Source organism: Sinocyclocheilus grahami, unplaced genomic scaffold, assembly GCF_001515645.1.
Source record: "Sinocyclocheilus grahami isolate Dianchi unplaced genomic scaffold, SAMN03320097.WGS_v1.1 scaffold72.1, whole genome shotgun sequence".
Classification (NCBI taxonomy): Eukaryota; Metazoa; Chordata; class Actinopteri; order Cypriniformes; family Cyprinidae; genus Sinocyclocheilus; species Sinocyclocheilus grahami.
Genome location: NW_015505251.1, coordinates 253949 through 268399, shown reverse-complemented (window position 1 = coordinate 268399; position 14451 = coordinate 253949). Strand labels below are relative to the sequence as shown.

At 35.8% G+C, this 14451-nt stretch overlaps 2 protein-coding genes across 7 annotated transcripts in view; one reads left to right on the top strand and one right to left on the bottom strand.

Moving 5' to 3' along the window:
- Positions 1-9013, top strand: part of LOC107585542 (cell surface glycoprotein MUC18) — a 34048-nt gene extending 25035 nt beyond the window's left edge. Inside the window, exons 10-17 of one of the 4 annotated variants that reach the window (XM_016272592.1) lie at positions 2081-2222; positions 2847-2974; positions 3200-3356; positions 4650-4694; positions 6139-6177; positions 6537-6666; positions 7440-7554; positions 7652-9013. In XM_016272592.1, the coding sequence (XP_016128078.1) occupies positions 2081-2222; positions 2847-2974; positions 3200-3356; positions 4650-4694; positions 6139-6177; positions 6537-6666; positions 7440-7554 (756 nt within the window). In that variant the 3' untranslated portion in view covers positions 7652-9013. Of the gene's footprint in view, positions 1-2080; positions 2223-2846; positions 2975-3199; positions 3357-4649; positions 4695-6138; positions 6178-6536; positions 6667-7439 lie in introns of all 4 variants that reach the window. The other 3 variants (XM_016272593.1, XM_016272591.1, XM_016272594.1) reach the window with 3 other exon arrangements.
- A 711-nt stretch (positions 9014-9724) lies between these two features.
- The window catches only part of LOC107585540 (E3 ubiquitin-protein ligase CBL), a 45056-nt gene continuing 40329 nt past the window's right edge, over positions 9725-14451 (bottom strand). Inside the window, exons 13-16 of one of the 3 annotated variants that reach the window (XM_016272586.1) lie at positions 14007-14159; positions 13783-13892; positions 13485-13691; positions 9725-12929 (exon numbers count right to left, since the gene is read on the bottom strand). In XM_016272586.1, coding sequence (XP_016128072.1) covers positions 12658-12929; positions 13485-13691; positions 13783-13892; positions 14007-14159 — 742 coding nt within the window. In that variant the 3' untranslated portion in view covers positions 9725-12657. The remainder of the gene's footprint in view (positions 12930-13484; positions 13692-13782; positions 13893-14006; positions 14160-14451) is intronic. The other 2 variants (XM_016272588.1, XM_016272587.1) reach the window with 2 other exon arrangements.

Genomic DNA, 14451 nt, shown 5'->3' with positions numbered 1-14451 from the left:
CTAAATGCCACTTCAGATGCAGCTTCTGTGTTTCCTCTGCATTGCAAAGAAAAATTCTGTTGATACTGATTTAATTTGCTTGGTAACAGTCCAAATGCAAGAATTTGGCTTAAAGGTAAAAATGCCCATAAAACTTATGGGAAAAGATTAATTTCTATCACTGCTGTGAACTAACTACACAGAATATGAAAATATAAAAAAATTCAGGAGTCAGCTGTCCACGGTAGTCCTTAAGATATCAGCACAGTAACACACTCAGCAAAATATTGTCTAATTATTGTTATCGATAAAATCCCAGAAAATATCGAGATATATTTGTCAATATCGCAAACCCCTAATTTGTGATTTAATTTATATAATAATTTATTGATAATAATTGTTTAAATTAATATAATGATTAATACTTTCGACTCATCCATTTTCTTAAAAATTGTTTAAAGGCTAAAATGTAAATTTTATAATTTTTTAAAACTTTTTGTTTTGGTGAAAACTTGTATATGAACTGTAAATTATGCTTTTTACAGTCATTTTACAGTTTCATATGGTACTATAAACATTGCCCTACCCCGCTCATATGGTATTCATTTTATTTGTGCAGGTCTTAAAAAGTCTTAAATTTGTGCTTAAAAATCCTGCAGAAACCCTGTTTTGACAACCCTAATATACATACAGTATATATATTGAAGCATTAAAAATATATTTTCCCTCCATATATTTCTATTCAATAAAATTCATTCACATATGTCACATTTTTTGAAAAACCTTATTTGTTATCTATAACACAAGTGAACATATAGCACATTTTAATAAAATTCAGCAAGGAACTTTACAATGTTTCAATAAATAAATAAATAACTAATCAATAGTCAATATTATTAATAAATCATTATAAATCTAGTTTTGATCTCTAGCAGGCTGTTCCATCTACATTTACATTTTCTTTTCTTTTCTTGCCCCTAAAATACATTTTGAGATATACTTTTTTATATATGAATGTGGAAACTAAATATATTTCCATTTCAAACTTATATTTCATATTTCATTCTCGGTTTACAACATGTTTAGCATATATTTAAAATATAGTTTTTAAATACTTTTTTTATTATGCTCTCTTATGCTCACCATGACTGCATTTATTTGATCAAAAATACAGTAAAACAGAAATATTTTCATAAGCATACATTTTCAGAAGAAATTTCTTCTCTCTTCAGTGTCACATGATCCTTCAGAAATCATTCTAATACACCGATTTGCAGCTAAAAGAACATTCATTATTATTATTATCAATGTTGAAAACAGTTATATTAATAAAATATTTTTGTGGAAACTGATAGTTTTGTTCAGAATTCTTTGATATTTAGGAAGTTCAAAAGAACAGCATTTGAAATGGAAATCTTTTGTGACATTATAAATGTCTTTACTGTAAGTTTTGATACATTTATGGGTCTTTCCTGAATGAACGCATTGCTTTCTTAAAAATTGTGGTGGCCCTAAACTATTGACCCTTCAATCAATAACCCGAGACCCAGATCAAGAGTTTTAAACAGATTTGAAGTAATGAAAGTGAAAGTGAAGTGACATGTGGCCAAGTATGGTGACCCATACTCGGAATTAGTGCTCTGCATTTATCCCATCCAAAGTGCGCACACACACAGCAGTGAACACACACACACACACCGTGAACACACACCCAGTGTGTGAACACAGGAGCAGTGGGCAGCCATTTTTTTTGCTGCAGCGCCCTGGGAGCAGTTGTGGGTTCAGTGCCTTGCTCAAGGGCACCTCAGTCTTGGTATTGAAGGTGGGAGAGAGCGCTGTATATTCACTCCCTGCCGGTACGAGACTCGAACCCGCAACCTTTGGGTTACGAGTCCGACTCTCTAACCATTAGGCCACGACTTCCCCATAATAAGATGCAAATACCACATTTATGTGGTCTCAAAAGAGCTCAAGGCCCAATATCAAAACTACAACATATAAATAATATCCAGCATGAATAGAATGAATCTGCTTGGTAAACAGTGCTCTTGAAATGCTCGAGAATGTAAATTGACCTATTTGACGGTGTGTTTCACTGCAGGATGGTACGCGGCTGGTGGAGAGGCATGTTTTGGAGTTACACAATGCCTCCTATGCCACTGCTGGATTGTATAAGTGTGAAGTGACTGTCCCTTCCCTGCCTGAGCTACAACAACAAAAGTCTGTGCAAATCAGTGTGCAAGGTGAGTCTGTGCCTTCATTGTGAGGACCGAATGTCAATACAGGGAAAGGTTTATAAATAATAAAATAAACAATATTAGCTCAGTATAGACAGAGGCGGACAGTAGTGAAGTATTTTTACTTTACTCAAGTAAATTTAAAACGTATCTGTAGTTTATCGGAGTGTTTTTCTTTGGAAAACTTTACTTCACTACATTCCAAAGCGTAATGTCATACTTTTTACTGCACTTCATTTCATAAATAAAAGTTGTTGTTTGTTTTACCTTTAATACTTAAAAACATAAAAAATGTAGTACTTTCTTGAACTCAAGTTAATCTTTGAATTACTTTTACTTAAACAGTAAAAGTACTTTAGAAAGTAATAGATTTCTAATGTAATTAAGTATTAAATGATATTTAATATGAAACGTAGTGCAGTAAAAAGTACAATATTATGCTTTGGAATGTTGTGAAGTAAAGTTTTCTAAAGAAAAACACTCTGATAAAGTACAGACACCTGAAAAGTACTTTTACAGCAGAGTAGAAATACTTCATTACTGTCCGCCTCTGAGTATAGAAAACATCACCAATATTCTAGAAAAACAAAAGAGTGTGCTTTCATGACTAAACATCTAAACCTGCTTCAGGGAAGCCTAAGATCATAGAGGAGATAGCAGTGGGTCCAGTGAATAAGGCTGACCGCTCCTTTAACCTGACCTGCTATGCAGAAGGCTACCCATTCCCCACCATCACCTGGACCCTCTCTGACCAACGGGTATCCTTATAGCACTCCGATTCTGACCACTCAGGAACCATCACACAGTCACAAAGATCTTTTGCTAGTAATTTAAAAACTGGGTAGTTTGTGGTTGTATAGAGGGTCAGGCACATCATTTGATAAGAATGTTGCAAAGATGAGGTGATTCTTGGGTGAATCATGATGTGCAAATATTCTAGATTAATGTAAGGTAAACTGAAATTACCATGACAAAATATATAGACCGGGTTGCCTGTCCCTGTGCCGGAAGCAGAGAACCAGAAGACGGACACTGGTATTCTCAGCATGATCTCTGTGAGAGCCATGTCTGAACTCACAGCCAAGTGTAGCGCTGCCAATGAGTTGGGGACAGAGGATGTTTCTCGCAAGATTGAAGCATGTGAGTTTTCATTTCCTCTACTCAAACGTATACATCTGCATGCTCACAATTCTCTGATGTTGCTCAATGGTCACAGGTTTTTTTTTAATGTACGTTTTTATGACTGAATTAATTTGATCAACGTTTTATCAACCCACTGCAGTTCTTATATTAACCCCGGTTTGGGAAACCCCAACGTAATGTAATGTTTAATGCACTTCATGATATTGATAACAAATAATGTAATACATTTTCTTTCTCTTTGATTTTTTATATCAATATGGTACATTTAATGGTAAGTTTAAAACAAGTTGGGTAAAAAGCAATCTAAAAGTAATCTAAAATGTAGTCAGAATACATTACTAAAATGAGTATCCTAGATTATGTTACTAACTACAATTTTCATGTAATCTGTAATCAATAACGGACCATAATTCGTAAGTAATCTACCCAGCACTGTTGGTATCATGGACTAACAATGAACTGTTCATTAATTTGATCAATATTTGACAATCTTTTGTAAAATGTGGCTCAGTGGTAGAGCATTGCATTAGCAGCGCAAAAGGTCGTGGGTTCGATTCCCAGGGAACACACATACTGGTAAAAAATGTATAACCTGAATGCACTGTAAGTCGCTTTGGATAAAAGCGTCTGCTAAATTATTATGATTATTAATATTCATTATTTTTTATTAATTTAAATAAAATATTATTATATTAATATTAAAATAATTGTTTTAACATGTAATTTATTCCTGTGATGGTGAAACTGAATTTTCATCAGCCATTACCCCAGTCTTCAGTGTCACATGATTCCTCAGAAATCATTGGAATTGCTGAATTGGTGCACAAGAAACATTATTATGAGTTGAATTCTTCAAAAACCAACAACAACAACAAAAAGAAACGAAAAAATCTCAAACTTTTCAAAATCTGACCACAAACTTTTGAATAGTAATGTACAAATTAACATGACCAATTATCATTGTTTATTGTTAGTTCATGTTAGCTATTGCATTAATTAATGTTAACATATACAAACTAAATTATGAGGTGCTAGCCAGTTTTCACAGCGTAAGTCTTGGTTCATGATATTATTTAATATTTTAATTAATGTCATTTTAATTTTAATATGCTATTAGATATGCTATTAGTTCTTGTAATGTTAAGAATGTATTAGTATTGTATATAAATGAACATTAACCATGACTAATACATTCTGTTCAAGTGTTGTTCATTGTCAGTTCATGTTAACTAATATAGTCAAATTATGCAAACAGATACAATCTTATTCTATACCAATTTTCTTGTGTAGTTGCACATGTGACAACAACTACAACCCAAGCCACCAGCACAAAAGGTACGTTTCTGAAGCTTTCACTCAAAAATACTTATTTTTTTACTTCCATCAGTGCAGATAGTGACTGTTTTTCCAGCAAATCACTGTATTGTGACTGTAACAGAACACACGTTTGAGATTTGATGACAGAAAGCAGTATGTGTGCCATAGAAACACAGTCATCTGAGAGGGCTGACGCGGCATGGTATATTTATTCAGCGTGCGTTTAAACACAAAGCAGTTTTACTGTAACAGAAGGCGGTAGATGGTGACAGTGCTCTCATGTGGTCTCTGGACTCTGATTAGGACAAAGGCAGCCTGGCTGACTGCCTGTGACCTCATGGGACCAGAGCGCTTGGCATCAGGGCAAATGAGGCGAAGCAGCCACTCTCAATTTCATATCAGCTAACCTTTCCGTTTCTTATTATGGCAGTCCTCAGAGCCCTTATCTCTGATACTGTTTATGGCTGTAGTCAGGAAAATAAACAGTTATAAGAGCAGATTTGGCTCGTCTCAGTGTCAGCGGTTGCTTGCAGCATGATGTTCTAACCAGACACAATGCAATAATAGCAAGTAATGTGTCTGTCAAAATATGGCAACAGTATATTTTAATTTTAATTAAATAATTGATTTATTTCAAACATTAACTATTTTAAAATGTTAAATATAATTAATGATATATTATTTAATATAATTATATAAAATGTATATTATTATTATTAGTAGTAGTAGTAGTATTATTGTTTTAAGTAGTGGTATTTTTAAATAAATAATTAAACATTATATTTTTTTCTACACCGAATTATAGAATAATTGACTTGTAATTGTACTAAAGCCTCAAGAAATTAAAAAAACTTATTTGGAAAATTTTATAATTTTTTATTTATATTGATTTTTAAATAATTTGAAAATATTTTTATATTATTTTATATATTTTTTTGTAAAAATACAATGAATAAAATTTTTTATAATATTACAAATGAAATAATATTATTAATAAATATTTTATATATATATATATATAAACTGTAAAAAAAAAAAAAAAAAAATAATAATAATAAATATTATATATATATATATATATATATATATATATATATATATATAATATAAAAAAATAGTGCCCTACAATTAGTCAACAAGGACATTAACAATGAAAACATACTTTTCCCCCCACAAAACTATATTCAGATTTGATTTTCATTTACTGCTTTTAAAAATACATTTTGTAATTTATTTTCTTTCAATTTTTCCATAGACCCTTTAGCACTCCATTAGGATCCCTACAGCCCTGCTCTTACAAGAAGTGTAGACAATTAGCTAAAATATCCAAGTCGTAGCCATAACTTCCTCACAGGGTCTGGGACAGCAGTCCCCATGATCTAATTAAAGAAAAGCACCGTGCGAGATAAAGTGATGCATGAATATAACTGCTGTTTGGTAACTCAAACCGTTGTTGTGACAGGAACAGGATTAACCGTTCCACCAAAACAATCACGTACAGGTTTGTACAGCAGCCTGACCACTCATCTTCCACCATCACCATCACCCCCAGCCTCGATCACATGAGCACTCTTACTCAGGCATCATTTCTCATGCTAATCTGCACTGACAACCGAACTGTGAATGATTCCAGAATACTTGGCTTTCTGTAGAATCGCCCCTACAACGAGTCACGCACCATCACTGCTTTTCTTCGCTCAGCACTCAATGCACTTTACTCACAGCCCTTTTGGAAATGAACTGTTATGGCAAAGGCTTTGTATATTTCAGTCAGACATACAGGAAACATTCACCCTAAGTATTTGAGCTTTTCCTCTGTCAGTGTACTCACTTCAGCCTGCATTTCTTCTCTTACCGCAGGAGGTGGAAGTGGAGTCGTCATAGCCGTCATCATCATCTGCCTCCTCCTCATAGCCATACTGGGCAGTGTGCTCTACTTCCTCTACAAGAAAGGAAAGCTGCCCTGTGGACGGTCGGGAAAGCAGGATTTGTATGCGTTTTTCTTTGTGAAAAAATACGTTATTTGAATTGAATAAAATGCGTATAATTAACAGACTTAATTAGCTTTAAGCTGCTGTATTTTTCAATAGTAAGTTACTTCTGTCCCATATTAATATATAGAAAGAATATTTGCAAAGGCAGTTTATAAGAAATATGCAATTTGTAGGTTTATTTGATTATTTGGTGCTGTAAAGATGTCACACTGCACCTTTAAATCAGTGTTGTTTTTGTTAGTAAAACTGTTAAAAATTATTTTTTGTTAAGCTAAAATAAAATAGATGATGAAAAACCTAAAAAAAGCAAACTCGTTTTCACATTTTTCATTTGTTCTAAAACTACTAAAACAAAAATGCGTTTTGGTCATTTTTATTATTATTTACTAAAATTAAAATACATGAAATCTACATAACTACAAAGACATGTTTTTGTCAGTTTTATTAGCTTTAAAAAAAAAATAAAATGACTAAAAATGAAATCCATTAAAGCCAAATAGAAATGTAAATTTGATTCGTTTTTTAAACTAAAATAAAAACCTAAAAGTTTATAAATAAAAGTACAGTTTTAAATATTAAGAAATACTAAAATAGTATATGAATAATACTAAAATAACACTGTACCCTAAAATTAGAGCAAAATAGTCTAAAGTTATCAACTTAATACCATAGTATCCACACAAAATGTCTGGATAGCTGTACATAAGTATTTTTCAAGACACCATCATGATACAAAGCATTAATATCATTTGTTGTTTTCATTCTCCAGCACGAAGGAAAAGGCCAGTAAGGATGATATTGTGATGGAGATGAAAAGCGGTAAATCTGAAGAGGCAGTGCTTCTACAAGGAGTCAATGGAGACAAAAAGTCCCCCACCGAATAGGTCATTACTTCAGAACAATGATTCCCATTATATTACACAAGACCCAAGATTTGTAAGGCCGTGTCACGGAAACCTGATGATATTTTCTTTCAATTAGAGTCAAAGACTGAAAACGACATGCATATGGGGAGAGATGCTAGCGGCCACTGTCCTACAGAGCTCCTTCTCAGGGTGAATCCCAATCTCACAACACATCCACACCTTCCCCTCTACTTGAATTCCCACTCGATTCTGCTTTTTTCTGCCCATGTTTTATATTTGAAATGCTATAATCGGATTCAATATACAGCAAGATGATCCAAAAAGCACCAAGTTCATTATGGATGACTCCACTCCAGTATTTACAAATTGTATATAAATATGAAATACTGTATATATTTAGCTATTTAAAATGCCTGAGACATTTGAAAGGTTGCGCTTGAGTATCTTTTTGATAATGCAAGTCTCTTTGTTGAGGGGCATTTGAAGAGTGCCGAAGAGTCATTATTTGCTGTGCTGTCGATGTGTCTGATCTGAACCCGCTCTCACCTCTGCCGCACCATAGTCCTTGCACTGAACCGTCTTTACCACTGTAAACATTCATCTGTCCTCTGCATCAGCACTGAAACTGCCCAATGATAAAGCTTGAGGGCAATTTCTCTTCAAATAAATTGTCAGGGAAAGTCTCTGACATGGTTGACCTTTTTTCCAAATATGCAAGCAAAATGTTGGGTTCATGTCATGCCTCTGGTTTTATTTGTTATAATTTTATTAACTAGATCAAATTAAGTTCATGTTCACTGCGAGGGCCGAGCGAGTGAATTACGTTAATGTCAGTTTGAGCTAAAAATGTCCCTCTGGCCTGAAAAAAATGGATGTGTCCTGTTGAGCTCAGTTGAATTCTTTTTTTTAATGCCATTACCTGCTGTCCTCGTCTTGCACTGAATGTAAATAATAAAGAAATACATGACCAACCCTCCCATTTTGAAATTTTAGAGGAAATATTAAAATGCATGTGGAAGACTGAATTGATTTATCATATTGGAGGGAAGAGTAGAACAGGGAAAAAATGCAGGCGTTATTTTTATACTTAATACTTCTTTTTTAAACAGTATATATTTTATTTGATTATCAATCCATATTTTGAAGGTTTATAAGTTGTATCTTAATCTATGCAGTATGTACCCTGTACTGTGTGCAAAGCAGACCCACAGATGGATACAAAAGTCCTTATTACACCGAAGTTCACCGGTTTCATTTCCTCTGGTTTGTCACACCGTATTTGTTTTGTGTCAGTGGTATTTTTGTTAATGCGTGCTTTTGAATTGTCCTGGTATTTCTATTAAAAAGGGCTGGCTTACTCAAGCCTTAATTTTGTCATCGTTTGGCCTATTTATTTATGTTCATCAGAAACAACTGTTCTATACAATAGTTCGACATTTTTTAAGGTTTAAAAGAGGATAAGATCAAAAACAGATATGGCTATGACTTACTATTTTAGAATGTTTAGGTACTAATAAATAGAAAATGACAGCATTCACACAGAACGCGGCTTTGCATTGAAAAACGTGAGTGGAATACAAAAAAAAACAATTGTTAGCCGCGTTTTATTTAATAATTTATTTTAAGTTGTAGCCTACTACTTATAACGTGAGTGTCGCATTTTAGACGTGAGATCAAACTGTAAAAGCAGAGAAACGGTCAAACGTCTGTCTAACGACGTTTAACATTGAAAAACCATAGAAAAGCAGCGACGTCCCTTACACAGCCAGGCCTAGTTCTGTCATGTCGAAGTATTTCTATAAAAGGACAGGCTATACCAGACTTCCAGAAATGACCTTTCCATTCCATCCATTAGCTACTAATAACGTTACATGTTTTCAGTTGTTTTCCCACCAAAAATTACCATCCTGAAGGATGATGTCAATAATGAAAAAAGCCAAGTGGTACAAAGTGAATTGAGCACAAGGAAAACTATAAGTCGACTTTCGATTAAAACTATTTACCCAAGAAAACGTTTGGATTAAAACATTTTAATAAGAAGAAAAAAAACGTTAACTAGCATATCAGTTTGTATACACACACACACACACACACACACACACACACACACAGCTTTAAGACAGACACTGTGGCCATAAAGTTTGTTCTATTGTTTTAATTAACAGTATAGCGCTGTGCATACTTCCAACGTGATATGAGAATTAGCACAAAAGAAAAGAAACCCTGAAATACTCAGGCAAGTTATGGCAAAATGAGGAGCGAGCTCCCTCTTGTGGTCTGATTCGAGATATTCCAGTAAACAGACAGATATTCACTACGATGTCACTGGCCGAGCCAAAGAAGCGTTGAGCGACAATGGAAACTTTTTCTATAAATTCATGAAGGATATCATTCACTCTTTACACTAAACAAGGCCTTTTTTCCGGGTAGCAGAACAAAAATTACGGACATATCTAAACATATGGCACTGCTCACAGTAATATTCACATCAGTAAACAAAAATAAAATTCTGACATGTACAGGAATGCAAAAATGAAATAAAACATTGCCATTTCCACGTATTCTATGTATAAGTAACTTTACACGCTTGATTTTAAAGTGACAGTATCATAGCACAAATTGGTACACTGTGCCAAATATTGTACACACGACCTCACACACAACCATCACACATCATTATCAAGAAATAGTAGTACAGTAAAATTAAATGATTAAAAAAAAAGTATCACCTTCTCATCTCTAAACTTCATATGGTGCAGTTAAAAAAGAAAAAATCTATTAAACCATCATATGCTTCAAGGCAACAGAATCTACAAACCAAGAGTTAACAGCCTACAACTTGAACTAACCAGCTCGCCTGGTCGTAAGCTCTCAAGGTTGCATGTGTACCTACAAGATTGAGACGTGGAAGTACCTGCAATCCCAGTGCAACACTCTCAAGAACACTGGGGGCTTGTAGAAACTAAAATTGGGCCAGTTTTGATGTCGGCGACATCAATAACGAGTCCTCCAGTCCCACATGAGAGACTCAAACTCACTTTAATGTATTACTAGTGCATTCAAATGTGCTGGTGCAATAACAAAGAATAACTGAACACATTAAAGGCACAGTTCACCCAAAAATGAAAACGACATCATTTATTAACACTCAAGTCGTTCCAAATGACCTTCGTTCTTTTGTGAATCACAAATTTGTTTTTATGCATACAATAGAAGTCAACGGGGACCAATTTTGTTTTGGACCTGGACTGTACGGACAAAACAGGTTTGGAACGACATGAGGGCGAGTAATTAATGACAGAATTCTATTTTTTTGTTAACTATCCCTTTAAGGACCACAGAATTAATGAATTTGATGCTGATGTCATTGAGAAAGTAGTCTAGTATTGTGTTCGCCCTGAAAACGAGACAGTCTTGCACTGGTTTAAAGTACGGAGTCACTAATGTAGATTCTGTTGAAATGTACGGTATTCCTGAGTACAAAGGGGAGATCGGGAAGAACCTTCTCCCTAACAGCAGGCGGACTATGGGCACTGCGATCATGGCTTGAACAGGGCTGCCGCTGAAAGATCGATCCAATCAGTGACGAGCTGAACACCAAAGCCTCGTAGAACAAGGAAGAACAGAAATAAGGCCTTCTGCGATGAGCCCCGTGACGCATTTGACCATTTCAATAAACGAAAACACATGTATTTCAAGCAAAACGCAACGTACCTGGATGAAAACAAGACGTCCCATGCACACACACACACACACACACAGACTGAAGAAATCAGCTGGGCTCACACCTGCGCAAGTTGCTTATGATTTCAAGTATGCTACATTACCAAATTACACACAACCGATACTGTCACTTTAAAATGGGTTAAACACAGTATTCACAAATGTACATTTAAGGCTTAATTGTTTAGCACTAACAATAATAGCAGCAGTAAAGAAAGCACTTCTGTATTAATAACAATAAATCAAAAAAATAATAATAACATTAATAATAACAATATATTAAGGTGATCAAATGAAATGGTTTCTAAGATGGACAGCGTCATACAAGAGTCTGAACCTCCCCAAGAGTGATTTCAGTCCCCACCGAATACAGAAACTTGACCAGGCCTTGGACCTTTTTAAGCAAATACTACTACTTTTTAAAAAAAAATTTTTATACTAAGCAGATTCACTTTGTGTCCAACCTCTCGCCCTTTATCTGTTAGAGAACACTATCTTTAGTAAACGCACTACTTCACAAAAGTCGGAGACCACCACATTAATGACACATTCAGATTAGGTGTCCCCTGACATCAGACGCGTGTACCCTTCATCAGCACGTTCCTACTGGGAATCTGAAGGACTGTCTGTCCTTAAAAAAAACATCTGGGAAGTGAATTCATGGTACAGTACAGTTACAGTAATGCTAAACAGATGTAACAAGGCTGACGGAGAGCCCATTTCCGATGCCAGCCGCCACCATGCGTGTAAAAAATAACACAACCCCCCCCCACACACACACACACACACACACAGTATCCTGGAGGTCAAGGTTAAGCGGAGAACGGGTTGCTTTGGGTTGAGTGGTATTTTTGAAACAGGCGACTGCGCTGTGGGGACCGACATGTACGGCATGCTACTAGACAGAGACGAAAAATGAAAATCACACACTTGAAAACAAAACGTACCGAAGCAACACATGTAAAGGCCATTTTTTCACGCCAAAAATTTGCTCGGCTGCAGTCTGCTGTTTAACTCCCTTTAGCTATCCAAACTCTGAGGCCTAATACGTCACACACCCTGATCTCTGCAGCTGAACCTCTCCAACATACATGTGTATATATTAACTATACTCAATATTCTGATTTATATATTAAATCATATACAAACACATACAAGTTTTTGTCTTTTTTGTTTTTGTCCTTAGGGGACATGCGTTGCCTTCAGGCTGAAGAAGTGGCCGCAACGAACCCCTCGCTCTTCCGTGCACACGAAGGAGGACAGAGAATCCGAGAAGTGTTACGAAGAAACTGTCTCTCGCGTCACTAGAGCTAGAGAGCAAGGTTGCGCTCTGTTCTTCTGGAGTCTAGACGAATGCGTGACGAGCGTGGCCGCGACTGGATGCTTGGAGAAGTTTCGCTATGTTAAGATATGTGCAGTAGAAGGGATGGACACAAACTCCCTCAGGATGTTCTTGGCCATCTCGATATTGTTCTGTGCAATCATAAGGGCTTTTTGGATGTCCTGATGGGAGTAGCCCTGGCTCAAGAGGTGCTCGATCTCACTGCTGATCTGCTGGCTGGGCCCTGGGCTAGCTCCGTGGGGAACCGGGCTGGGCCTGCGATCTGAGTTGATGCGACGGGGAAGAGGCTTAGGAGGCCGCTCAGGGGCTTCATTGGGGTCCATGACTGCTGAAGACACAAAGTAGAATAAAAACAATGTCAATATATAGACACTGAAGTCTGAGATGATGACCATACTGCAGTCACTGTTCTAAAATAAGGAAGCCATGACACACTCTCATGGGGTTGAAATATGATCTAAAATAAATATAGGTGGAAAAAGGAAATGGCAGTGCTATATTTGCTCTGTAAATACATTTTACAAATATTGACTACAATAGAAATCAAAAGATTGGACTCACTTTGTTTCCTCATCTAAAAAAAATATTTTGATATTAAAAGATGCTTGAGTGCTTGAGGCTGTTGATAAGTTAGATCAAATAAAATATAAATATTATATTTTAATATAATAGATATATTAAAATCTAATAAAAGATAGATATATAGAAGATAGAAGATAATTACATTATATACATAATAAGTTGAAGTACTAAATAACAAACTATTAGCTTCAGTCCAAAAAAAATTGAAATACTACAAAAAAATAAATAAAAAACAAACAAAAAAATAATAATAAAAAGACAAATTTAATAAAATATTAAAATAACACTTGGTATGACTTACTTGCTGACGCTCCAAGCTCGCTGTCCATGGAAAGGCGGCTGAAGGCTGAGGATGTAGGATTAATATCTGAAAGCGTGCGTCGGGCGAGGTTGGTGGGTATATGGGGCTTGGGATAGTCATAGCTGTTCTCCTCTTCCTCCACACCACATGCACCAACAGGATCCCTCGGGCCATTAGAGCAGGTCAAAGGAGGCAATTCAGAGTAATCTAAACAATCAAAGAAACACAACATTACACATTTCCGAATACACTAGCAGACTGCCTGTATAAAGATGAAGAGCTTTAAACATCACAGTACCTGAGTCTCTGGCCTGATGTGGTGCAGAGGCAGTAAGGGCCTGGGCTTGGATGTTGTACATAGCTTCGTACATCTGTGGGCTTTCTGACTCCATTTCATTGAGCATACTCCAATAGAGGTAAACATGAGTGTCAGTACACTGAAAGAGATCTGAAATCTATGTCTAGTCTGTTCAGAGTGTCTCTTGGAGTTTTACACCTCCATGGCTGCTAAAACAAGTTTACCTGGGACTGAGAGAAAGTGGAGGAGGTGGTCTAGGCACAGCTTCCCCTGCAGCAGAGGGCAGCACTGGCCGAGAGGAAGGAGTCATGTACTCTGATTCCTCATCGTTCTCACAGGTGTCCTCCCCGGTCTGAGATTTGACTGCTGAGAGAGGCCTGTCAATACAGAAAGAGGGTTTATATATAAAAATAATGTTTTTATGATACACGGTGATATTTGGGTTCTGTATGTATGTATGTATACATGTATATATATATATGACAGACAGACAGACAGACAGACAGACAGACAGATAGATAGATTTTCACCAGGTGACTTGAATAGCTCAGTTTGGAAACAATGAATGGTGATTTTATTTTGTGTATCTGCACAGGAAATAAAAATCTGGAAGCTGAACTTCAGACTTTTTGAGTGCAAACCATCCTTTTAGTGTTGAATGATTTGGGG